The sequence below is a fragment of the Xenopus laevis genome, chromosome 1S (assembly GCF_017654675.1).
Source record: "Xenopus laevis strain J_2021 chromosome 1S, Xenopus_laevis_v10.1, whole genome shotgun sequence".
NCBI lineage: Eukaryota > Metazoa > Chordata > Amphibia > Anura > Pipidae > Xenopus > Xenopus laevis.
The window spans coordinates 77563462-77590880 of NC_054372.1; the positions used below are offsets into that span (position 1 = coordinate 77563462).

A 27419-nucleotide genomic window follows, 5' to 3' on the forward strand; every position below is an offset into this window, starting at 1 on the left:
GGAAAAGGGAGGGGGTGATACCACTCCAACTTGCAGTACAGCAGTAAAGAATGATTGAAGTTTATCAGAGCACAAGTCACATGACTTGGGGCAGCTGGGAAATTGACAATATGTCTAGCCCCATGTCAGATTTAAAAACTGAATATAAAAAAAATCTGTTTGCTCTTTTGAGAAATGGATTTCAGTGCAGAATTCTGCTGAAGCAGCACTATTAACTGATTCATTTTGAATTTTTCCCATGACAGTATCCCTTTAACCTAAGATTGTGTGGAGGTTTTTGCTGTATTCTATAGTGAGTTGTTCCTTATTTTTAATCTTTAAAAGAAAAAACACATACCTTTGAGTTTATTATGCTCTGAATCTGCTGGAAAGAGGGAATCAGGAAATAGCTTGGGAAATGTGAGACCAGCATATTTAGGTCTATTCTCCACATAGTTCCGTACTGTTGGTTGTAGCTTTTTCATAAACTCTGGGCACGGTGTTCCCAGCTGTTCTATCACTTTGTTCCACTGGTCAATGTCTGAGCAAACATCAGTATTAAGGAAATTCCAGAATCATACAATCCCTATTTGAGGCATAACTTTTTGCAAGATCAAAAACCTTTAGCATTTTATAAACTGGATCATTCTGTAGCACCAACAATCACTAAAATGCATTATATTGTGTTAATTAGTTTACTCCTTAAGTACAACCAACAAGCTCTTGTCACAGAAAGAAAATATGTCACAATAAAAAAATACTCAACTCAAAAAATTACTTAACTTTAAAAACATGATTAAATTAATCAAATTAAATGTTGATACATGCATCACCATCTCAAGGTAGTACATATGTTTTAATCCTTTATATGCAGTCTGTATGAAAACATTGCAAAATAAATGCCTTCCAAGTGTGAACTTGTTTATTTAAAATAGCGAAATGAAGGTACTGTATTTTTTAAAGCCCTGTAAACTAAAATTATAAGGCAATTTTTAATTTTGGTATTTACAGTTTAAACAACAGAAGACAAAATATATGCTAGTCAAGAGCAAGTGCTTCCTTAATTGTTTATTATGCAAAAAGAATACCTGTCCATGCATTGGTCACAGCAGAATACAGCCAATGTTTTGACCCTAAAGCAGAATTTTTCCTTTTTCTATCTCCCTTTTTGGCTTCATTGTTTGTTCAGTACCTACATTCTATAGACAATGTTAAAGATACATGAAAACACCACTGCTGCTTCTGTATCCTAAAATAAATTTTGCATTTGCAGTCAAAATATCACGCTGGCACTCATGCTGCCATACACTTTCTATTTCCTTGATAAACATTTTTTTACTTAGTTGTACAGTACAGTATAATTTTAGTGACAGGCCTATTCCAGAAATTGAAAGTCTATGAAGGCAATATCAGTAAGTGACAACTTTATGACCAGACAACTGTTACATCTGTGCCACTTCTACTAATTCTACTAACTAACTTGCTACTTGCTTAAACTGTATTCATTCACTGGATAAGTGAATGAATACAGTTTAATATTTTAGCCTTTTGTTTAATATGTTTGATACCTTTTTGGTCAACCCATGTATGTCCATCAGACTAGAAGGAAGCAGACATACTGTATCTACTGTATGTGTCCTAGGAAATATGCAAGTAGAAAACGTGCTCTAACGTTTTGAAATTAAAGTAAAACTGAAATGTTTTCTCATTCACCAAACCATGTACACTGTTTAAAAAAAGGTTGGCTTTTGATGAAAGTTTCCTGTTAACCTGTTGCATAGTGTTCTTTTTCCTTCAAAATAAGTAATTTGCATAATAATAACTACATTTTCCATTAACCAATACCTATCTAGCTTATGCTTGGCATGGCTGCACAAATATTAGGTCTTCACTGGTTTGGTTCTATGCCAAATACATCCATACATCATGAAAAAGTAGACTTTAATAATTATAACAATAAATTAATTAAAAGATTTTTGGTATAATGGAAAGAATAAAAAGTATGCTACCAGAGTCTATGCTAAAACATTTCTGTAATATACATGCTTTTTACTTAGAAACACATACATTTACAAGCATGGGATTCTTTCTCAATAGATTTTTAATAAAGATGTTATGTGGTTCATATGGTATTCTGCAATATTCTTTATTTTATATTCCTGACTAGATTTGAAAAACGAGTGCTGCCAACTGCGCAGTTGACATTAACTTTGAGCTTTGAAGCTCCACTGACGTAGGTGAATATGATACAAAATATTACTTGTAGCTTCCATAAACAAAATATCCAAACGATAAAAAGTCTATTAGTCTTTTTATTGTTTAATCATCAGTAAAATCAGATACCAAATGATCTAATAGAATAAAGTGTCTGCTATATTAATAGTAGGGAATAATAAAGTAATCCTTATTAAAACTGACAAATAGAAATGGATCTGCTCTGCCATAATCTATCCCACACAGAACCATTTTATTGTTCTGAAGTATGCAATAAAAAAAAGTGACTTGGGTATTTACATTATAGCTGGTAACAGTAACAAACTAGCTTACTCAGATGTTTTTTTATCAAGCAAAGGTACTGTATCTACACCTTTCTTCACAACCTGTAATCAGTTTTCATCTCTGCATTGAAGAAAATTGCTCACAATGGAAATGGGTCCAGCAACCCTTATATAGCACCAAGCTTATGAGTGTAAGTAAGCTGAGATAATGAGTTCTTGTTGACCTCTACTTGTTTGAAAATGTTATGAGTGTGTGACTCAATTCAGTTTGCAATACAGCCAAGCCCAACAAGTGCAAGGCATTCCTCCTACTTGTACAAAATCATGCACTGTGGAGTGTGGAATTAGTTCATAGGCTGAACCTTTAATATGTTATAGTTGTATACATACATACATACATACATACATACATACATGCATTTTCAGAGTAAGTAATACAGTAAATGATTTCATGGAACATATCAACAATTTGCTCCTCTAAATTGAATGTGTAAATGCATTTTTTTGCATTCTAACCATACAATTTAAAATATTGTTTTTTCCTAAACACACAAACCACAAGTAAAATATAAAAAAACTGTCCTTTACTGTACAATATTGTTTAATATTAAGTTGTTTAAGAAGCTTTAAAAATAAACAGATTCTGTCAATGTTGGGGACTGTATTGCAGATAGTAACCAAACTATGAAAAAACATACACAGACAAATAAGGCTAAATTCATGCATGGGTGTTATGCACGCTATCTGCTTAAGTTCCAAGACAAATCAGTGAACAAGCAGGCAGATATCAATAAGGTGGTAAGGATACGATCAGTGCCAGGGAACAACACAGCACCTTTTATCATTTCTCCCATGATGCACCCCACTGACCACATATCAACTGAAAGCAAAACAAAGCAAAAATGAAATGAAGATAAACAAGAAGAGATTCACAAGACTGTCATGCAGTATTGAGGTTGAATGTATTTCCTGAAAAAAGTCACATGCACAAGAAAATAGTGACTCCAAAACTTATAGTCTTTACCAAAACGACTTAAGCTGGCTATAGATGTAAAGATTTTTTAAAAGATCTTGTCGTTTGTGAGACCAAGATTATCTTGAAATGATTGTTTAAATGTATGATTTGTCCATCAACTAAAATGACGATTTCAAGAGATATTGTCTAGTTGAAACCAGGAAAACCAAGGGTTGCTGCCTGCTTGGCCCTGCAAATATAGATAGATTTCACTGTGACTGATGAAATTTTCTAACCTGGCCGATCAATTTTCTGACAGATGTCGGATGAAAAATCATAAGATGCGCGATCGTTCGATTACCACTAACCTCACGATAATTTTATAGATTGGTTGGATTGCACTAAAATCGGTCGTTCACCAAAGAAAAATCTTTGTGTCTATGTGGACCTTTACACACGTCTCTTACATATGGCTATTCTGAATGGATGTCAAACAATTGTGGCATTCGTAAGGCAGCCACATTTTATTGGGATTTTGCTGTAGTCAGTCTGACTAAAGGCATGCCTAAATCTTTTGTAATAATTATGGAGAAGCTCTAGTGTGCTAGAAATCACCATCAATGTTCATTGTCAATGTTCACAGTAGAATGGGCACATTGATCTCATTAAAGATTAGTATCTATCTGAGATAGGGGGATTACCCTTGATAAGCCCTTTTCTGCAAAATGCATATTAGAGATTCTGGTGCTTAGGTTTTGTATGATAAATAAACACAACCAGAAAAAAATTAGTATATTAACACATTAAAGGGTTATTGCAGTTTTAATGGTAAATAGAAATAAAAAAAACATTAACTTTCCTAAAATTTAAATCCATTCAAAATATTTGTCACTTGGGGTGTTTACTGACTAATCATCATTAGCACTTGAAACGCTAGTTTTTTTAACTAATTTAACTAAGGAATCATTGGCAAAAAACTCTTCAGTAACCCTGTAGCCCATATGGACTGGCTTTTGGGGAGATAATTATATGGAATTTTAGTTCACATACTGCATTTCTATGAACCTGTAAACATTTTACACTATTAGTTGCAACTGCCAGATTTTTTCAGATTTGTTCTTGGTTCTAGAAAGTTATAATTGCAATATGTACCTTTGTTACAGCAACATTTTTGCACCAGTGGGTATGAGGCAGTATTACTCTAGTGTAGTTGACAGAGACACAGTGACATAAACCACATGTAGGGGCATATTTATCAAGGGTCGAATTTGGAATTGAAAAAAGTTCGAAATTTGAATTCAAAAAGACCAATCAAAATTAATAGCTGTTTCTTTAATACTTCCCCCAGTAGAAAGGAAATAATATTCACACCTAACATTTACTTTTCTACAAACACTTTACAGTATGACTTATTAATTACCTTGTTCATTTATTTTGTTTCTGCAGTTTCACTTTGGCTTTAATGCACTGTCAGCTACAATATTCACTACAGGAGTTAAGACCTGTGAGGCTTTTAGCCTAAAGTCAGCTGTTACTCTGTAATGATTTAATTTTCCTGTTCCTTAAGGTATGGACTACTGTTGTACACCATCTGAAATGTAATTTCCATAAAGGGAAGTGACAAGTCTGCTATATACAGTGTTTACTAGCTATGACAACAAAAACCTTTCTGTTTCAGAGAGGCCTGCAATGCTTCTATATATTACTTTAAGGCTTTCTGGAAAAAATGTTCAATGTTCAAGATTTAGAAAAAATATCGTTATTATTATTGTATGTAAAAAAAAATATATATATATATATATATGTATACATTAATTTACATTTATTTATTATTAGATATTTCCACAGGGGAAATGTATTCATGCTGTAATAGAAAAATAATCCTTTGATTAAGCAGTGTTATATGATGATTATGGATATAGATGTAGAGTGTCTTATTGATTCTGATTCCTCTCGCACAACCCTTCTGCAGAACAGGGTACTTTATTGATTCTGACACTTCTTCACAGTCTTTCTCAAGCTGTATCTTACAGATAACTAAAGCTTCTCTCTCCAGTGCTCCAAGCAAACTATAGTACCTCCCCCCTTTCTGCATTGAAAATAATTTGTTTTCCAACTGATTTCTATAACCTAATTGAGATCTCTCATTACCAAATCTGCTTTTGAATAACATGTACCACCAGTATCATAATATAGGGCTTGAATTCCCCATTTCTGTTCTAGACATTGAGATTTGACTGATTTCAAAATGATTTTTTTGCTGTTTTAGAGGCACTGCTTTGCTGTTTGCATTGCCAAAATGTCAAGTCAAGGTGCATGATTGAATTTTCCTATATCCTTCTACTCTTAGTTGCAATTAAAAGAAGAACATGGGGTATCTGACCCTGCAGGAGCTGCTAGAGAGCTGACAGGGATGCAGATTAGATGTAATCATTACATATATATAATGAAATTATACTTATCTAAAGCAAATGACTGACTGCTAAGGCTATTGTATTTAACCAAACATTGTCAATATTATTAAATAGCATCCCACCATAGAAGCATAAGTATTTCCCTGAGACAACAGAATCCCTTTTTCTTTGTTGCAAGTAAAATATATTGATTTATGTTCTACAAATGCCTATATTAGGCAGATACAGACATTGAATATATTGTAAGTGATTTTTTATGATTCAAACAATAACTCCACTCATTTTTGTAAGAAGAAAAAAAAAGCTTTGTGATTTTATATATCTTTTGAACTTCTTGTAGTTTAAGAATTGAAGACATGTATACATATAACTAAGGAAGGAGACAAGAAATATTTCATCTACATTTTATTAAGGTTATGTAATAAAAGTCAAAATATTTGGCCCAGGTCCATTATCCAATACCTGGAAAATTGATATGTGCTTTTAAATAGGTGGTCAGTAACTGGTCCTTACTGATTAATTGCAATGGGTTGCTAGACCAGGAGCAAACTTTGTGACATTTAGGTTACTGGGAAGTTCTCTTATATTGTGACCACACACTTGATTTTGATTAGTAAAAGTTGAGACGTTTAGAAAAGTTGAGAAAACTATTGAAAATATCTTTGAGAACATTTTAAAAAAAATTCCAACATACAGTATAACTAAATTGTGAGGGGTATTTCTCTGCTCAGTAAAAAAAGAGCGGGTATAAATGGTATTTACAGATATTAGGCAGATCACTGTTTGTACAGGAAGTAAACAAAAGGAAAAATAGTGAAGCATTAATGTTGTCATTATAATTAAATCATAGTGTTAGAATTAAAATTAGTTAAAAGAGAAGCCCATATAATTTCAGAGAGTGCAATTTAATATCCAGAGTTTTTGCAAAATACTAGATAAAACATAAATGCAAATATAAATGCAAGCAAACTATATATGCTTTCAAGAAAATGAAAATCAACTGCAAATAGTGATGAGCCAAGTCAATGGGCGTTTTTTACGAAAAACGTTTTTTCTTATGGTGACTTTTTCTCCAAATGCATTAACATCAATGGGCATTTTTTCTCATGGTGACTTTTTTGTCCTAATGCATTAAAATCAATGGGCGTTTTTTTTATGTCGACTTTTTCATCCTAATGCATTAAAGTCAATGGGCATTTTTTACTTGTGGGGACTTTTTTCTCCAAATGGAGGAAAAATGGTTGGTTTTTCTTATTTTGCAGCAAATTTTTCTGCTGTGAATTTTTGCCTCAGTTTTGCGTAAAAAATTGCACATGTCAATTTGGAATTTCTCTGTGACTCTATGGCTGGCCTATAAATTTGCTCATCACTAACTGTAAATATTCATTCCTTGAAGATTTCCTTGAAGAATTTCTCCAATTTTACAGAAAAACATTATTATTATATATGTATAGATGCATACTTATTTTGCAAGGAATTGGAAAAAAATAGCAAAAAGCACCCCAAAACTATTTGTAAAAAAACCTTTAAAGGAATTGCATATATTTTAAATTCAGTCAAACATATTACTTTTTAAGCCTTTATTTTTAAAGTTCAAGAGTTTGCTATTACTTATACTGTACATACCTTCCAACCTAGAGCTCTTTGTAGCTATTACTGCAAAACTAATAATAATATGGAAGCAGTAGCCTGTAGCATGACAGATATTCTTAGAGTGAACAGGAACTACAAATAAAACTCATTCATTGTGACCTGCCAGAGAAGAAAACATTGGAAAGTATTTACAGTTGGTTAAGCTATACCTATAATGAATGCTACATAAGTCTTTGAGTTTATGTGAAAATAATTAGCTAGTTTGGTGTATATGTAGCTACTTTTTTATATTTGTATATTGTGGTTTGTTTTGTATATCATGTGCTCCTTCTATGATTAAATAAGCAGCAGCTACTGAATATTGGCCTAAAAACTGAGCATGCATCTGAACTAAACCCATAACCATTTCACATTTAAATGGAATGTGGTCTGTGTGTGTGAAACACATTCCACATCCACAAACAATGGCTGCTGACATGCAAGTAAAGGTGGCCATACACGGGCCGATAAAAGCTGCCGACAGACCGAGTCGGCAGTTTATTGGCCCGTGTATGGGGGCCCCCCACGGGCTTCCCCGATCGAGATCTGGCCGAAAGTCGGCCAGATCTCGATCGGATGGGACTAAAAATCCCGTCGGATCGCGGCCGCATCTGTTCGTTGATGCGGTCCCGCGATCCGACCGCCCGTTCACTAGGATCCGATCGTTGGGCCCTAGGATCAGCCCGATATTGCCCACCTCAAGATGGGCATATCGGAGGAAGATCCATGTATGGCCACAATAAGTTTGTTGGCAGCATTATTCTGATGATTATGATGATTATTTCTGCAATGGAAGGAAGACACTAATTAAAGCTTCAGGCTGGTGCAATATGTGTGTGTTGGGGGGAGGGTCTTACAAAATATTTTTGTGGTTAATAAGCTCCAGTACTGGTCAGGTGTTTGAAATATAAATGGATGCGAAGCAGCAGGGCTGGTTTTGGGCACTCTGCTTGCTGACATACATGGGACTTTATCCTTTCTCTTTTGTTAATCTAAAATTCTGACAAGCATAATGATGGATGCGGTAGAAGTGAAAATCAAGCTTGGTGCAAATGGTACAAGAGGATCAAACAGTTTAGTAATTCTCATCCAAATCTGTTAACTCAAGGATCAGCATTGAAATAGATTGTTGTCTAGATGACCAGGAATTTCTAGTTTTCAGTTTTCTACTGTTTAATCAGAGAGTCAACTGAATGGATAAGTGTACTTGGGCCATCTTGTATTTGAACCAACGTGGCAAACAAAAGAAAGGGAATAAGAGTTGCTATGCTTGTGCCCAAATTTTTACTTCACTGATCACTGTAGTCAATGACAACTGAAAACTTATTGAAAAATAATTATAGATGATAGAGAATTATATACATATTTTTTAATGTTTTTAATATACTTACTACTGTAAAATAGTAAATATGTAATAAGTACTGATAGAGGATGCTTACAGTTAGGCTTTACATTTGACATTGATTTTTCTTGTCAAAGAAAGCAAGAATGGTTTGAAATCGTATTCTCATAAAATAATTTTCAGCAATGACATCATAGAAAATAACTGAAGTACTCTCTGGCTGAACTTGACAAGTCCTATTGACCTTATTAAGTATACATTTGATTTATTAACTCGTTAAATTACTGTACAAAATTCGTATGGAATTTCCATTGGATTCAGAATAATATAGATACACTGTTTGTGCCTTGTTAGCTTTCATCTGTCTAGTAACACATTTGGATCAGTATAGATTAAGAAAATGTTTCTGTTATCACTGATACTAACTGTAATGTCTGAGAAGCTCTGGCAGATCCCCTTTAAGGCATTTTATCCAAACTTCAGTTTGGTGCCTCCCTCCCCTGCACAACACATCCCCTTCCCAATCAACACTCTTTGCTCCCCCATTAATCTGACCTGAGACAGTTTCAGGACACTGGAGACATGCCATCTAAAGAGGATCATGTGGTCTGTTCTGTTTTATCTCAGTAGATAATGGATGAAGCTATAAATGCAGCTTGATCGGTCATCTACAGAGAGTTCTGACTTCCACCATACAGATACACAGGCAGTGTCCCTCTTTAAAAAAGTTCTCATGTTAGTAAGTAATCTAATCATCTTTTTTAAATCCTCATAAAAGTCAAATTATTTTAGCCAAACCTATATGAAATGCAGTTGGCTTTTTGTCCCTTGCACGTCTACAGTGCTGTCTCTTTAGAACTGGTTTGTAAAAGGGTTTGGGCAAACCTGGAATTATCTTGCAGAATTCTGAGATCATAATATTAAGATTTTGCCCCACAGTAATGTCTAAGCATTGACAAAAGCCCCAAGTAAATGAACATTGCCCAATTTTTGTATGTATGTAAGCTAAATAAATCATAATTTTCACCATTCAATTCTTCAGAAGCTACCGGAGTCATTGGTGTTTGGCAATTGTACTCAATAATATAACTTAATTCATGTCATTACTTTAAAGACCATGGGGGAAATGTAATAAAATGTGCAAAGAGCTAAACTTTGTGAATAAAAATTCACTTACCACAATGTACTATTTTTAATTAGGCTTTTAGTGCATTGCAAATCTTAATTGTGCTTTGCAAACCTTTAGCACCTGCTCTGCAGTTTCGTTAAATGGTTTGCGATTGCAAAATTTTATTACATACACTGTGGACATTCGCAAACTCTAAAATTCTAAATCGATATCTTACTGTAGTGTGAGGGGCAAAGAGGTTGCGAAGGCAAACATTTTCAATTTTCGAACATTTATTCGCATTCCAAATGAATTGAAAAGTATTTTTGTGCTAGCGACTAATATTACGTTCTCCCCATAACTATAACCACCAGGCCATTATGAAAAAAATTAGCAAACGCAAAACTCTAGGTGACATATTCATTATGTAAAATTAAATTTGCTGAAAAAAATGTGTAAAAAACTGTGTAAAATAGATGGCTAATTTATCAAGGTGCGTGTAATTTTAAGCCATGCAAACACCAAATTTGATGCCATTATTTTAAATTGTTTCCGGTAAAAGTCACTAAGAAATAAAGCATAAAAATGTTAAGCTGTTTTTTACATGGCGATGTGTGGTGTAATATCCTGATGTTTTATTACACAGCATAATAAATATGCCCCTAGGTGATGTCTACAAACTGCAAACTGTAGTGAGTGCCTTTACCCTGAAATCAGTACCTAGAGCCATAAATCCAACATCTTTTGTTAAACAACCTAGAGCCATAAATCCAACATCTTTTATTAAACAACCAAATAATATACTGGTTTATTGCATAATGATTACATTTAACCTTTTTAACCATAAAATGTTAACCTATGAACTAAAATTTTTAATACTTGGGGGTTATTTATCAAAATTCGAAAAGTTCTATTAAAAAATCTATTAAAAATGTGAAAGAATCTGAATTTTTCGGTTTGCTGCCGAAAACTGCAACTTTTTCAGATTTGAATACCGAAAACCACAAAATTTTCGGATTATTGAATGAACCCCAGCACAGATCAGGATATCAATGGGACATCTGCCTTTGACTTCTACATGAACTCGGCAGGTCAGAGTTGGAGTACTTTTTTATTTGGACTTTTAATACTATTGGGGTTTAATAAATCACATAAATTTTTAGTTTTTTTCTCTAAGAAAAAATGGTGGTTTTCCCCTTTAAAAGTCCAACCAGACTTTGATAAATAACCTCCTTGGTGTCCTAAAGTACATTTTTCAGTAACACTTGCAAAACTTTGAGTACGAAAGATAGAGAGACTGCAAATTTGCTGCTGAAATTTTCCTATGTGCAGGAAGGGTGCAAAGTGCTATTTTTGCAATATAGACCTGTACTGCACATACTAAATAACCCCTATAATATATAATGGGCTAAACCATTTCATTTAATATTTGTTTTAAATAAATAATCCTGTTTTTTTTCCAAAATGATATGTCATGTAACAGTCAGGTACACACAACAAATAACATGGTTATTAAGTCACTTAAGTCACTTAAACCATAAAAGCTTGGTAAGTTGGAAGGTATGTTTCCATAATTAAGTAGCTGAAGCTCCAGAAAATGGTACAAGGATACAGTCCCTTCCTGGAAAGAGGATCTTGTGGCGGACCATTTCTCCCATAATGCATCCAACAGACCAAATATCCACTAGTAGAGCAAAGACAAGGAAATATAAAGGTGGAAAAAGGAAAATGCAAGGTTAGCTAGGAATGTCAATCTTGAAGCATGAAAGGTGAAAAAAAAGAAGACTGAACAAAAAAAAAGAAAATAACAGTTATCCTCACCCCACAGAACAATAAAAACACTGAAATATAAATTAAAAGACTGTGAATTTGAGTTTTAAAAAGATACTGACACCAGAAATTAAACTCTTTTTTTTACAACTATCATAATATTGCCTTTGAAAGCAACTTATAACTTTGCCAAAAAAGTATTTGCACAATGCTTTTATATTACCTGTCTGATGCCCCATGTTACTGTATGAGGGGGCTGCCATATCTGTGCAGCAGGAGTCCGTTAACATTAGAATCTCTAACTGACAGGCTGAGATGGGACAGTCAGTTAGCAAAACAGTCAGGTTTAGAAACTAACAATTGCTTACAAAAACAAACCTCTCAGCAAAAAACGATCAACATGACCCATAGGTAACTTTTAATGTACATTCATATTTTACAAAGTAGTTTTTAGTGTCAGTATCACTTTAAGTAAGCATTTTTTAAAATGTAAATGCAGATTTTAAATACCACCTTAAAATTTTACTGGGGATAAGATAATATAAGATAATAATAGGCAAAATGGAGATACAAAGTGACATTTAAATATTAAGCATTACTAAAGGGACAAATGTAATACCATCCTAATATAAGATCTAAGTTAATTAAAAAGTTATTAGATCAAGAAAAAAAAGATTAGTGATGGAATAGATAAGAATGTTAGTGAACCAGATAATGTTAAATTTTTTTTTATTTGTTTTCAAAGATATATGGCAGTCATGATAAATAAACATATTTGTACTTAATGTATAGCTGATAATTGAAATTAAATGTAATTAATTTCTGCAGGATTTTCCATATTTTTAAAAATGGTATAAATTAATCAGCATCAAAATATGTAAGGATTATAGAAGTTAAATAGTGTAGAGAGAAATCCCCTTAATTAATTATACTGTGTTCTAAAGGGTAAATTAATTGAGCTAAAACATTCCACTTCTTTTTTAAAAAACCCTGGAGAAATACATCTACTGTTTAACAACAAGGTGATGCGTTTTTAGAATCAAGAAATTAATTTCCAATAAAGTGCTTCATAACTCAAAACCGTAAAGGGTATACAGTGCTAGTGCAATAAATTAATTTTAATATTCAGGCTCTTAAACAATTTAAAGTGACTTGTGCTCAATGACTGAATTAAAAAAAAATTCAGGCTAATTCCTTAATAAAAGGTGACAGTGCTAAATGGTAAAGTGATTCGACATTCAGTTAATCTATATTCGTATCTATAAATTGATGAGGTATAAATTAATTATTTCCACTCTACTACAGCTTTAGAAAAAACTAAATTAGGATCTGTGACTGTTAAATAGTTAAAAAAAAGGAAAATATGTGCTAAGATTCTCAAATCATTCAATAGAGTAAATGCAAATGCTCGGATTTCATAGATAAGTATGAATAAGAAATAATAGATATTGGAGAAGTCCCAAGTAGATCTATCTTGTACTTTTGCTATTTTAAGGACCCCACAAAGGAGGAGATGTCAGGGCCACTGGGACTGTGATCTCAAGTTTTAATCTTATCTAACTTGTAAGAGAACTGACTCTCTACAACACCAGAAAATCCCAGCTCTATTAGGAAAGAAAATAGATTGTCAGAATGAGAAGTTTGATTTCCAAGCAAATGCACAGAGGACGCACCAGGAGAAAATTTGTAAAAAAACCCCCAAGGTTTACACTAAAATGGTACGAACCGTTGTATTAAAAGTCAATTGCCAAAGCACGCTTTGCCGATTAGCTTTCTCAATAGGCAATGTGTGGTGCTTTTGGACACTGACTATTTATAACCTCTCAGCATAGAGTCACTGCGTCGCCTCAGCATAATGATGCACTTGCGTAAGACCTCGACTGGCGTGCTGATGTCACCAGCTTTATCCTCAGGATTCCACTTCCCTGTAATCTCGTTACAATTTTAAATCTCGTGTGAACTGCGGACTTAGTCCGCAGCATCTCTTTAAATTAGCTATTGTATTCAGAGGTACTGCATATACTCTATAAATAGATAAAAATGGAGCGGATTTAATTTTTCTTATCACATTGTGTACAGTATATTATGTTAGTAATAGTTATCTCAATGGCTCACTACCAGGGTATTATTTACCATATACACTTTTTATAAAACATAACCTTCAATTGTTTAGATAAGAACAAGCATTTAAGAAGTTAAAAGAATACATATAAACCCACTGTGTACGATATTGGGGTTTCGATTTCCACTGGTTCATATCCCATATGATCCTATTATTATAAAAAACCTTTAATAAAACAAAATGTCCAAGTTTATTGATTTTCCTAGGAGTTTTTACCCTAAAACACATTGGGGTGTACTGTAATTTTATGAGTTATATTATTTTGATTGTTGAGTTGGTGTGGTGATATAAGGCTTATTTTTTATTATAAGAATGCTGTGAATAAATTATTTTCATTAATACCATTTGGAAAGGTAGTGTTCATTTTGAAAATCCAGTAGCTTTCTCTTCTTAATAGAGTTTGTTCTAAACTTTCCTTTTCTAATCCCTAGATTGATCTTTTCTAATGCCCGCATACCTTTACTTTGTATGGGTCCATGGAATGGAATTTTTTATAGTGTTGTGCTACTGTGGAAAGCATGCCTTCAGATTTTTTGGAATTGTCAGCTGTTCTAATAGAATTACAGTGTTGTTGAATTCTGATTTTTAATTTTTGGGTGGCCATTCCAATGTATTGCATTTTACATGGACACTCTATGCAGTAAATTACACCTTGACTTTTACAATTGATATAATCATTCACTTTGTGTTCAGTTCCAAAATGATCTGTAGATGTGCTAATATTGATTATCTTTTCATAGATATTACATTCACCACATCTGAAACAACCTGGGTTCCTAACTTTATGTCTCTGAGTCTGAAAATGGCTTTTTGACAACATGTCTTTAAGGTTCGGTCTTCTTCTGTAACAGGTGGAAACTTTGTCCTGTAGGACTGACCTCAAGGTTTTGTCCTTTAACAGGACCGGCCAATTTTTATTCATTATGTTTTGTATTTGTGCACTGTTATTACTGTAAGTTGTAATAAATCTCACTGTGTTATATTTTGGCTTCTTGGTCTTTTTTTCCAAAAGATATGATCTTTCAGTGTGCAGTGCTCTATGATAAGCTTTCTTAACATCTTTCCCCGAGTAACCACTAAATTTTAATCTGTCCTTTAGTTCTTTCGACTGTTTTTTAAATGTATCTATTGAGGAACAATTTCTTTTCAATCTCAGGAATTCTCCTATAGGTAAGCATATGAGGGAGCACATAAGGTTCCCATAGCTGTACCTTGGGTCTGTAAGTAAAATCTGCCATTGAAAGTGAAAAAATTGGAGTCTATTAAGCGAAGAGTCCAAGTAGTGATAATTACTGAAATGTAGACAAGGATTTGAAGAGAGATAATAAGCTTAGTCGATGTCAGGCAGGGGTTGGTAGGCAGGCAGAAGTTAGGCGTAATCGGTGGCAGGCAGAGGTCGGTAGGCAGACTGAAGTCAAACGTAGTAGGGGACAGGCCGAGGTCAGTAATCGAGTAGAAGATCAGAAGTATCCGTGGGCAAGCCAAGTCAAGCAGGAAAAGTTCACAAGTTCAGAATCACAAACCAGGAAAATAACCAAGCACGGTTTACTTCTTTAGATGTCTATTTAAAGGGACGATTTTGGTGGCAAACATCAGGGCGCAGCGTGATGATGCTGAGTGTCAAACATAACGTGTCCGCGACTGACGCAGCGCGCGGGCGTCCGACTAAACGGTCGCGCAAGCACGCACACAGGCAACATGCGCCGAGAATGCGCAGAAACCTACACACCCCTGCGCCTGCGCACAGGCAAAGACTTAGCTGCATCCAGTGGTGGAATCCAAGGCGATCTTGCAAATAAGGAAGGGTCACCTCAGGAAAAATATCAGGAATCATAATATGATGAAATCCAATATTAGAGAAATAAGAAGTTTGACCGGTGGATGAATGTATTGAGTTATTATAGCAAAACTCTGCACAATTGTCTTGAAGATATGCAGAAAAGGTACGAATATATTGCTCAAGGGTTTCATTCGTTTTTCAGTTTTCCCATTAGTCTGTGGATGATATGCAGAAGATTGGGACAAAGAAATACTAAGAGCTTTGCATAAGGCAGTCCAAAATCTTGAGGTGAACTGAGTGCCACGATCAGAAATAATTTCTTTGGGTAATCCGTGCAACCCAACAATTTCTTTAATAAACACGTCTGCAGTAACTGCTGCAAATGGTAGCCGAGGAAGTGGAACAAAATGCACCAATTTAGTAAGGCGATCAACCACAACAAAGATAGTATTACAGTTACAGGAAGTAGGAAGCTCCACAGTGAAATCCATAGAAATGGAACTCTATGGTCTCTCAGGCGGAGGCAAAGGACGAAGCAACCCTACAGGTTTGTTGCAGGACGACTTGGATCAAAGATGGCCACCAAAAGAAACGTCTTGCGAACTCTAAAGTCTTTCAAATTCTAGTATGCCCCACCAAAGGATGATCATGAATTAATTTAAGAGCTGCCAGTCGAAGATTTGGTGGTACAACCAATCTGTTCCGCAACAAAAGATTATCTTGTAGTAAAAAAATCTCAAAACCAGGATAGTCTGTTATAGACTGAGGAATTCTTTTTAAATTTTCAATAAAAGAAGATTGAAGAAGCAGGAAGTGCCCAGACTGAAGAATAGTATTTTGTATTCTTGGAACCTGGTTTATAAGTAATATGAAACTGAAAATGAGAAAAGAAAAGTGGCCATCTTGCTTGACGTGGATTCAAACGACTTGCTGTTCGTAAATATTCCAAATTTTTATGGTCCGTAAAAATAATAATAGGATCGAAAGCTGCTTCCAATAAATGCCGCCATTCTTCTAACGCACCTTTAATAGCTAAAAGTTCACAATCCCCTACATCATAGTTTTTCTCCGTAGGGCTTAACTTTTAGAAAAGAAAGCTACTGGATGCAGCACATCTTTAGGTCCAGCTCGTTGCGAAGGAATTGCTCCAATGGCCAATTCTGAGGCGTTAACCTCAAGAATAAAAGGTTTAGTAACATACGAGTGCACAAGAATAGGAGCGGATGTAAACAATTTCTTTAAATGTTCAAAAGCTTGTTGTGCAACTGAAGACAAAAAAAATTAACTTTATTACTTGTGAGATCAGTAAGAGGTTTGATAATGGCAGAAAATGTTTTGATGAACCTTCTGTATAAATTAGCAAAACCCCACAAAACGTTGGACTCCTAAGATCCATCTTGAATCCTTGATCAGATACCAGGAATCCCAGGAATTCAGTGCAAGGCTTTTCAAAGTCACATTTAGAAGCCTTGGCATACAACTGATGTTTTCTGAGCTGCAATAACACCTCTCTCACATGTATTCAACGGTCTTCCAAGGAATTGTAAAAGACTAAAATGTCGTCAAAATACACAATGACAAATTGATCCAGCAAATCATACAAAATATTGTTTATGAAGTACTGAAAAGTAGCAGGGACATTGCAGAGGCCAAAAGGCATTACAGTATATTCAAAGTGTCCATACCGGGAGCGAAATGCAGTCTTCCATTCGTCCCCCTCTCGTATCCGAACCAAGTCATAGGCCCCTCTTAGATCTAATTTCAAAAAAAATTTGAATTGAAAAGAATTGTTTCAGATTGCCAGTCAATACTGGGATTATGACCTTTCAACCAAGGAATTCCAAGAATAACAGGGAAGAGTAAAGTTTCCATTACATCAAACTTTATTAATTCACAATGCCCCTTAAAATAAAAAGTCAAAATGTGCGGGGTCTCAAGGGTCTCGTGGTCCTGAATAAACAAAATTGCTGTCGGCCATCTTAACAGGTGAGCTGAGCTTTAGGAATGAGAGGAATTTTATGTTGATTCGAGAAAGCTTGATTGATAAAACAACCACATGCGCCAGAGTCGACCACTGCATCCACCTCAATCTTTCTTTGTTTCCACCGAAAAGAAAGATGTAGCAAAATGTAAGATTGTAGAGAAGGAGCCAATGGAGTATTAGAAGATTGATGGAGAGGCATTACCATCAGGTCGTATGGGACAATTTTTTAACACATAGCCAGCCTGACCACAGTACAGACATAAATTCAAACGTCTGCGTCAAAGTTTTTCTTCTGCTGAGAGATTTTTGAACCACTCCAATTTGCATAGACTCTGGATCAGAAGAGGGAGCTGCATAAACTGGAGGAGGAGCTGTGGGAAGAACTCATTCAGGAGTTGGAAGGCTAGCACCTCTCTCTTGACGTCTTTCCCTCAATCTTCTGTCAATCCGTACGGAGAGTAGAATTAGCTCCTCAAGAGAACTTGGAATCCCCACTCTAGCCAGTTCATCTCTGAGAAGATCAGATAGCCCCATAGGAAACTGGTGTCTGACAGCCCGGTCATTCCAGAGAGTATCCGGGGCCCAACAACGAAAATCAGCCACATACTCCTCCACTGGATGGCGGAGCTGACGAAGACTGCATATTGCCGCTTCCGCTGTTTTCCACCTGATGAGGATCCTCATAAATATTAGCCAATGCTTGAATGAAAGTGTCTGTTGTGGCTAATAAAGGGCTGTTTTGTTCCAACAGGCGATGGGTCCATGCTTGTGGTTGGCCTGGTAATAAAGAAATCATGACCCCCACTCGAATCTGGTCAGTAGCATGTGACTGGGGTTTCAAGGTGAATAGCAGCCGACAACTATTGATAAAGGTTCTGAAAGTCTTTCGATCTCCTGAAAACTTATCTGGCATGGCAACTTTGGGTTCTCCATGTGAGGAGGTTGCTGCTGCCCCTCCAGAAGTTGAAGCTGGCTGGCCAGATGTAGAGGGAGGTACTGCAGACATCTGTATGTCTTGGAGCTGAACCTGCACGGTCTGGTAATCTCCTCGAAGTTCCCTTGTGGCTTTAGTGAGTGAAGAAATTTGCTGAGACAAATCGAACAACGTAGGTAACTCTTCTGTAGACTCCATTCTGGCTCGGTTATTCTGTCATGAATGGTAGAGTCTATTAAGCGAAGAGTACAAGCAGTAATAATTACGGAAGCGTAGACAAGGATTTGAAGAGAGATAATTAGCGCAGTCAATGTCAGGCAGGGGTCAGTAGGCAGGCAGAAGTTAAACGTAGTTGGGGACAGGCCGAAGTCGGTAATCGAGTAGAAGATCAGAAGTATCCGTGGGCAAGCCGAGTCAAGCAGGAAAAGTTCACAAGTTCAGAATCACAAGCCAGGAAAATAACCAAGAGCTGTTTACTTCTTTAGACATCTATTTAAAGGGACAATTTTGGCACCAAACATCAGGGTGTAGCGTGATGATGCTGAGCATCAAACATAATGTGCCCACATCTGACGCGGCACACGGGCGTCTGAATAAACGGCCGCGCACGCGCATGCAAAGACGCGCGCACAGGCAACAAGTGCAGAGAATGCGCAGAAACCTGCACACCTCTGCGCCTGTGCACAGGCAAAGACTTAGCTGCGTCCAGTGGTACCTTGCAATGGAAGAAATTTCATCAGTCCACCCAGAAAATGTGTCATGTCCTCAGTTTCACCCATATATTGTTCCAAAAAGTACTGTAAAGTTGTCAACCCTAATTCATGTTTAATGGAAGTGTACAGGGATTCAACATCAAGAGTTATAAGAATTGTGTCCTCAGTAGTTGTTAAATTACCTAATTGTGCCAGGATATCCATTTATTTACTCTATACATGATATACACATACAGTATTTCTTTATATTGTGTATGGAGTACATAAATTTGAAATCTCACTGCTGGAATTAAAGAAAAATAAATTAGCTAGAGATGTTGCAGATGAACCACAGAACTACATAAGTATATAAGTGGTTTCATGGAAGAGATAGACAGTCAACCAATCAACCTAATTTCACAAGCAATAGGAGATATGAAACCAACACAAGGAAAAGAGGGAACTATAAGAACTCATTGGAACAGGAAGTGATAGCATATACTGATAAAGGAAGTGATATAAAACCAGTCAAAGATATTCCAGAACAAAACAATCCCACCCAGTATCCAATTTTTTGAGGACCGGGCAGGAACTTAAGGGATACCTCACAGTTCCCGGGAGAAAGACAAAAGGACACCATATCCCACAAGGGAATGTACAAACCTCAGGGACAGATCCAAAGTCAACTATGCACCACACAAGAGGCAACAAACAAAACACACTCATTGTATTTATACTCACATCCTGTCCTCATCACATATGAACATTTTAAATAAGGCTCTCTCTTTTTCTCCGACCTTCCATGTTGATAATTTTGAGGTAGTAAAAGATCTTAACCTGTTTGGTAGGAAGCTTCTATTAAATAAACATTTTGGGAGGGATAATGAAAATGGAAATACCTTTCCCACAGAAAATGAATTGAATGCCTTACAAGATTTAGAAGATCTCCTGGAGGAGAATATAAATGATAATGAGAATAACTCTGACCCAGTAGTAACCCCTAATGACTGGCACAAGAAACTTAAAGTACAATCACGATTCACACCATCTGCAAACATTTGCCCAAATGTGGGCATTTATCTTAACTTAGTTATAGAAGGATTCCATAGTTCAACAGCGAGGATATATAACAAGAATATAACCAGAGATGAAAGGGAAGCTATTAAAGAGATGAAGAATTGACAAGATGTCCAGATAAAACAATCAGATAAGGGAGGTAATATTGTAATTTGGCCCAACAACATGTACCTTGAAGAAGCTAACAAACAACTGTCCTCAGGGAGATACAAAGAGATATTAGGAGATCCCACTGATAATTTGAACGAAATCTATGAAAAGCGAATAGGCGATGCTTACAAAGATAATCTTATCTCGTAAAGAGAAAACAATTTTTAAAAGTGGAAAATCCAAGAATTGCTACATTTTATCTTTTGCCAAAAATCCATAAAAATACAACGAAACCACCAGGTAGACCACCATTGTATCGGGTAGTGGCAATTTGACAGAAAAGGCAAGCCAATACCTGGACATGAGGATCAGACCCCTAGTAGAAGGGTTGCAGTCATATGCTAGGGACACAATGGATGTCCTGGCACAATTAGGTAATATAACAACTACTGAGGAGACAATTCTTATAACTCTTGATGTTGAATCCCTGTATACTTCCATTAAACATGAATTAGGGCTGACAGCTTTACAGAACTTTTTGGAACGATATATGGGCGAAACTGAGGACATGACACATTTTTTGGGTGGACTGATGAAATTTGTTCCATTGCAAGGCACCACTGGACTCAGCTAAGTCTTTGCCTGTGCACAGGCACAGAGGTGTGCAGGTTTCTGCGCATTCTCGGGACTTGTTGCCTGTGCGCGCGTATTCGCACGAGCAACCATTTATTCGGACGCCCGTGCGCCACGTCAGATGTGGACACATTATGTTTGATGCTCAGCATCATCACGCTGCGCCCTGATGTTTGGTGCCAAAAGCGTCCCTTTAAATAGACGTCTAAAGAAGTAAACAGCTCTTGGTTATTTTCCTGGCTTGTGATTCTGAACTTGTGAACTTTTCCTGCTTGACATGTTCCAATTTTTTCACTTTCAATGGCAGATTTTACTTACAGACCCAAGGTACAGCTATGGGAACCTCATGTGCTCCCTCATATGCTAATTTATTCCTGGGACACTGGGAAGAAACAATAGTTCGAGGAGAGACATTTACACCATTCTATAATAATCTCATCAAGTGGTTAAGGTATATCGATGATATTATGATAATTTGGAAAGGTACAGTTCAAGAAGCAACAGAATTTGTGAATAGATTAAATGATAATGAACTTTCACCATGGAAATATCCAAAGAATCACATTCAATCTCATTCCTGGACTTACTCATAATTAATAATAATCAAGGGAGACTTACTACTAAAAATTTTAGAAAAGAAACTGCTACAAATTCCCTATTATCATATACCAGTTTTCACCCACATTTTGTGAAGAGATCCTTACCTATAGGAGAATTCCTGAGATTGAAAAGAAATTGTTCCTCAATAGATACATTTAAAAAACAGTCGTAAGAATTAATGACAGATTAAAACTTTAGAGGGTACTCGGGGAAAGATGTTAAGAAAGCTTATAATAGAGCACTGCACACTGAAAGATCATATCTGTTGGAAAAAACAACCAAGAAGCCAGAAGATAACACAGTGAGATTTATTACAATTTACAGTAATAACAGTGCACAAATACAAAACATAATAACATTAATAATAATAATAAATAATAATAATGAACATTGGCCGGTCCTGTTAGAGGACAACACCTCGAGGTCAGTCCTACAGGACAGTTTCCACCTGTTATAGAAAAAGGCCGAACCTTAAAGATATGTTGTCAAAAAGCCATTTTCAGACTCAGAGACATAAAGTTAGGAATCCAGGTTGTTTCAGATGTGGTGAATGTTATATCTGTGAAGATAATCAATATTAGCACATTTACAGATCATTTTGGAACTGAACACAAAGTGAATGATTATATCAATTGTAAAAGTCAAGGAATCATTTACTACATAGAGTGTCCATGTAAAATGCAATACATTGGAATGACCACCCAAAAATTAAAAAAACAGAATTCAACAACACTGTAGTTCTATTAGAACAGCTGACAATCCCAAAAAATCTGAAGGCACACTTTCCACAGTAGCACAACACTATAAAAACTTCCATTCCATGGACCCATTAGGGACCCAATGGGCATTAGAAGAGCTCAATCTAGGTATTAAAAAAGGGAATTTAGAACAAACTCTATTAAGAAGAGAAAGCTACTGGATTTTCAAAATGAACACTACCTTTCCAAATGGTATTAACGAAAATAATTTATTCACAGCATTCTTATAATAAAAAATAAGCCTTATATCACCACACCAACTCAACAATCAAAATAATACAATTCATAAAATTACAGTACACCCCAATATGTTTTAGGGTAAAAACTTCTAGGAAAATCAATAAACTTGGACATTTTATATTATCAAAGGTTTTTTATAATAATAGGATCATATGGGAGATGAACCAGTGGTAATCGAAACCCCAATATCGTACACAGTGGGTTTATATATGTTCTATAAACTTCTTAAATGCTTGTTCTTATATAAACTATTAAAGGTTATGTTTTATAAAAGGTGTATAGTGTAAATAATACCCTGGTAGTGAGCCATTGAGAAAACTATTACTAACATAATATACTATACACAATGTGATAAGAAAAATGAAATCTGCTCCATTTTTTTCTATTTATATGGAGTATATGCAGTACCTCTGAATACAATAGCTAATTTAAAGAGATGCTGCGGACTAAGTCCACACTTCACACGAGATTTAAAATTGGAACGAGATTAAAGGGAAGTGGAATCCCTAGGATAATGCCAGTGATGTCAGCACGCCTGTCAAGGTCCTACGCAAGTGCGTCATTACGCTGAGGCAATAGTGACGATATCCTGAGAGGTTATACAGATATAGTCAGCGTCCAAAAGCATCACACATTGCCTATGAGAAAGCTAATCTGCGAAACGCGCGTCGGCAATTGACTTTTAATTGTCACGTTCGGCACCCTATATCCAGAACCCAAGCTAAGCTCCCTGGTCACGGCTCTCACTTCTGCCTATAACCGCCGCCTTTCACCTCGAGAGGAGCCCTCGGCTATATTTGAGAGAGAAGCAAAGCTAACGGTTCCTGACGAGCAAAGGGGCACGATCATCTCACCAGGATACTGTAAGGAAGAACACCAACAGGAACAGGCAGGCCAGCACAAGCAGAGCATCATCAGACAGGCCGGAATCAGGATAGGAGAATGTAGAATAGTCAGTGGACAGGCAAAGGATCAGAATTGGAAAGGTCAGACAGGCAGGATCAGAATTGGAGAGATCCAAGTAATAAACAGGCAGGCAAAGGTCGATACACTGAAGATCAATAGTATTCACTAAGAAAATCATACCCAGGAACAAGGCTTATTGAACCTAACAACGGGCCAGGTGCCTTAGAGGAAGCCGGCACTGGGGAGAAAGGAACAACACAGTGGAACAACCCCGCCGCCCACTAGACCACCAAGGGTAAGTCCTAACATTAATACAACGGTTCATACTTTTTTAGTGTAAACCTTGGGGGGTTTTTTTACAAATTTTCTCCTGGTGCATCCTTTTGCTTGGAAATCAAACTTCTGATTCTGACAATATATTTTCTTTCCTAATAGCACTGGGATTAAAACTTGAGACAACAGTCCCAGTGGCCCTGACATCTCCTCCTTTGTGGGGTCCCTAAGGGTAAGGGCACACTGGGCGATTCAGGGAGATTTAGTCGCTTGGCGACTAATCACCTTGACTTTGCAGTGACCAATCTCACCGAACGACTTCCCTCACTCTGTGCCAGCTAAAATGAAAAACGACACACACGGCGATTTGTTTTCCAAAGTCGCCCAAAGTTTCCTCATGATGCAACTTCGGGCGACTTCGGAAAATGAACCGCCACGTGTGATTAGCACCAGCGTTTTTTCATTTTAGCCGGCGCAGAGTGATGGAAGCCGTTTGGGGAGACCATCTCCACCATCTAGTATTTCTTATTTTTACTTATCTATGAAATCCGAGCATTTGCATTGACTCTATTGAATGAATTGAGAATCTTAGCATATATTTTCCTTTTTTTTTTTTAACGATTTAACAGTCACAGATCCTAATTTAGTTTTTTCTAAAGCTGTAGTAGAGTGGAAATAATTCATTTATACTTCAATTTATATATACGAATATAGATTAACTGAATGTCAAATCACTTTACCATTTAGCACTGTCACCTTTTATTAACGAATTAGACAGCCTGAAATTTTTTTTTAATTCAGTCATTGAGCACAAGTCACTTTAAATTGTGTAAGAGCCTGAATATTAAAATTAATTTATTGCACTAGCACTTCATACCCTTTACAGTTTTGAGTTATTAAGCATTTTATTGGAAATTAATTTCTTGATTCTAAAAATGCATCACCTTGTTGTTAAACAGTAGATGTATTTCTCTGGATGTTTTTAAAAAAGAAGTGGAATGTTTTAGCTCAATTAACTTACCCTTTAAAACACGGTATAATTAATTAAGGGGATCTCTCTCTACCCTAATCAATATTTTATGTATTAAGGTTCCCTGGACTTGTGTAATGTAATGTATTTGCTGCAACATATACATCCATGTAACTTTATCATTTCCCGCCGTATGCAAATTAGGCAACACTAACGCAAACTTCACTTTGATTGCTGAAGTAACGATAGTGAAAATTCACCAGCGTTTGGCACACTGGACATAACTTTGCACTTTAGGGAATTGCCGTTGTCCTAGCGAATTTACGCCAGGCTGTGTTGCGATGGCTGCAAAGCCGTCGCTGTACAATTTTCGCCACTTAGGGAATTAGCCCCAAGGTCTTGTGCTCTTCTGTTTGTGCTGTAACTTTGTATGAGCATGTGGAATAAATACAAACTTGGAAAATCTTTGTATTCCCTGGTGAATTAACCATGGCTTTATATCGACTTTAGATGCCTCCTGGGTTTTTTAATGGAAAAACATGCTTATGATATTCAGGTACCATGGTCTGTACATGCATCCTCCATAATTGTAAGACATATAGCAACAAACGAAACTATCAAACACATTCCAATCACTATTTATCTAATATACACTATAAATGAACCAAATCTAATTGCTTTTGTATGTACAAAGTAAGGTTCCATAACTTTTATGAAAATGTTCCATTATTTTTGCTTGTATACAAGTAGGGTGTGTATATATATATATATATATATATATATATATATATATATATATATATATATATATATATATACAGTCCAGAAGTTCTTAACGCACACCGTCATGCATGATTATAGGTCGATACCTGGGTGCTATCTTAACTGGCAAAATTATCCAAATAGCAAAAAAGAAAAAGATGCACACCAGGATTTGTATACAAAAAATTAAAATTCCATATTTATTCATTTACATTAAAATTCGGCCAACGTTTCGGTCTGCTCCTAAGACCTTTATCAAGACCATGTTCTTAGTAAATCCACCATGTTTAAATAGCTAAAAACATGTCACTCACCCAGTTGTGCACACCCCCGCAATCATGTGACTAACAAAATCCAGCACCAGATAAATGAAACAAATCTGTGTAGTTACTGCAAAGTAAATAAACCCTTTGTTACACACAAATTGATACAAAATTAAACAAAACATACAGACAAATCCATGTGGAAACATTTTAGAACCTAATGGCAATTATGTAACTAGTAGATCATGATTAACGCTGATTTAAAAAGCATAAGAAAGAGCAGTATTCATTCAATCCTGCAGGGGCAACAGTGTTGAGTTTACGGATCCAAAAGGTTTCACGCTGCAATAGCAATCTAGATCTATCTCCACCTCGCTTCAGCGGTGGGATATGGTCGATAGCTATAAACCTAAATCTATGACCTTTTTCCAGGAAATGTTTAGCCACAGGTTTGGTGGTATGGCCACCTCTGAAGGCTGTGCTAATGGCCGAACGGTGCCCATCCATCCGTAGCCGCAATGTTTGGTCAGTTTTGCCTATGTAGGATAACCCACAAGGACACGTGATCAAATATATTACATGGGTGGTGGTACACGAAATGTGGTGTCTAATGTTTAGTCGTTTACCAGTTTGAGGATGAAAAAATGATGTACCCGGGCTCATATATCTGCAAGATGTACAATTTGGACATCTGAAGCAGCCGGGTTTTAATGTACTTAACCAACCCCCAGGTTTCTTGGAATAGCACATTATCGGGTCACTCTTAACCAACAGGTCTCTTAAATTGGTACCCCGTTTGTAACACAACATTGGGGGCCCTGATACCACTTGTCTCAAAGACTTATCAGCCTCAATAATTTTCCACTGATCCCTTAGATAATTACTGGCCACATTGGCACATGTATTATAAGTGGTTGTAAAGGTAAGTCTAGGCTCCTTTTGTGGTGGCTTATCTGAATCAGCTATCCTTTGTCTAGTGGTAGAGAGGGCCTGTTGTAACAATCTCATTAAAGCGGAGCCACATCTCCCCAAGCTGACATTCAGCAGCACGTGTGTCAGAATTATTTCTAAGTACCCAACAAAATTGAGAAATAGGAAGGGATTTTTTCATTGAGGGTGGATGGCAACTATCATAATGAAGAAGTGTATTTTTGTCAGTCGGTTTTCTAAAAAGAGTGAAATCCAATTGGTTATTGTGCAACCTCAGTTCAATATCCAAAAATTGGATTGTATTGGGATGTATTGTATAAGTGAATCTGACCGGACTGTCCAATGCATTAAGTTCATTAACCATCTCAATGAATTCATCATGGGACCCACGCCAGATGATCAGCATGTCATCGATATAGCGTTTGAAGAGAAAAAATTTTTCAGCAAACTGTGGGATTATGTGGCATTGCTCATACTGGTGCATAAACAGATTAGCGTAAGCAGGCGCCATGGCAGCCCCCATAGCTGTCCCAGATGTCTGTAAATAAAAATTATTTTCAAAACGGAAATAATTTAAAGTTAATGACAATTCCAATAATTCTAATACAAAGGAAATCGGTGGACCAATGTATGCTGTCAATTCCAAAAGAGCATGTTTAATAGCAGCTAGACCTGCCGTATGGGGAATGATGGTATACAGGCTTACC

The 27419-nt window shown here is 36.1% G+C and overlaps 1 protein-coding gene across 7 annotated transcripts in view; it reads right to left on the reverse strand.

The window, feature by feature from the left end:
• The window catches only part of mapk10.S (mitogen-activated protein kinase 10 S homeolog), a 228294-nt gene that overhangs the window by 79375 nt on the left and 121500 nt on the right, over window positions 1–27419 (reverse strand). For all 7 annotated transcript variants that reach the window (XM_041579776.1, XM_041579777.1, XM_041579771.1 and 4 more), the window contains exons 8-9: window positions 11541–11612; window positions 338–520 (exon numbers count right to left, since the gene is read on the reverse strand). In XM_041579776.1, coding sequence (XP_041435710.1) covers window positions 338–520; window positions 11541–11612 — 255 coding nt within the window. The remainder of the gene's footprint in view (window positions 1–337; window positions 521–11540; window positions 11613–27419) is intronic.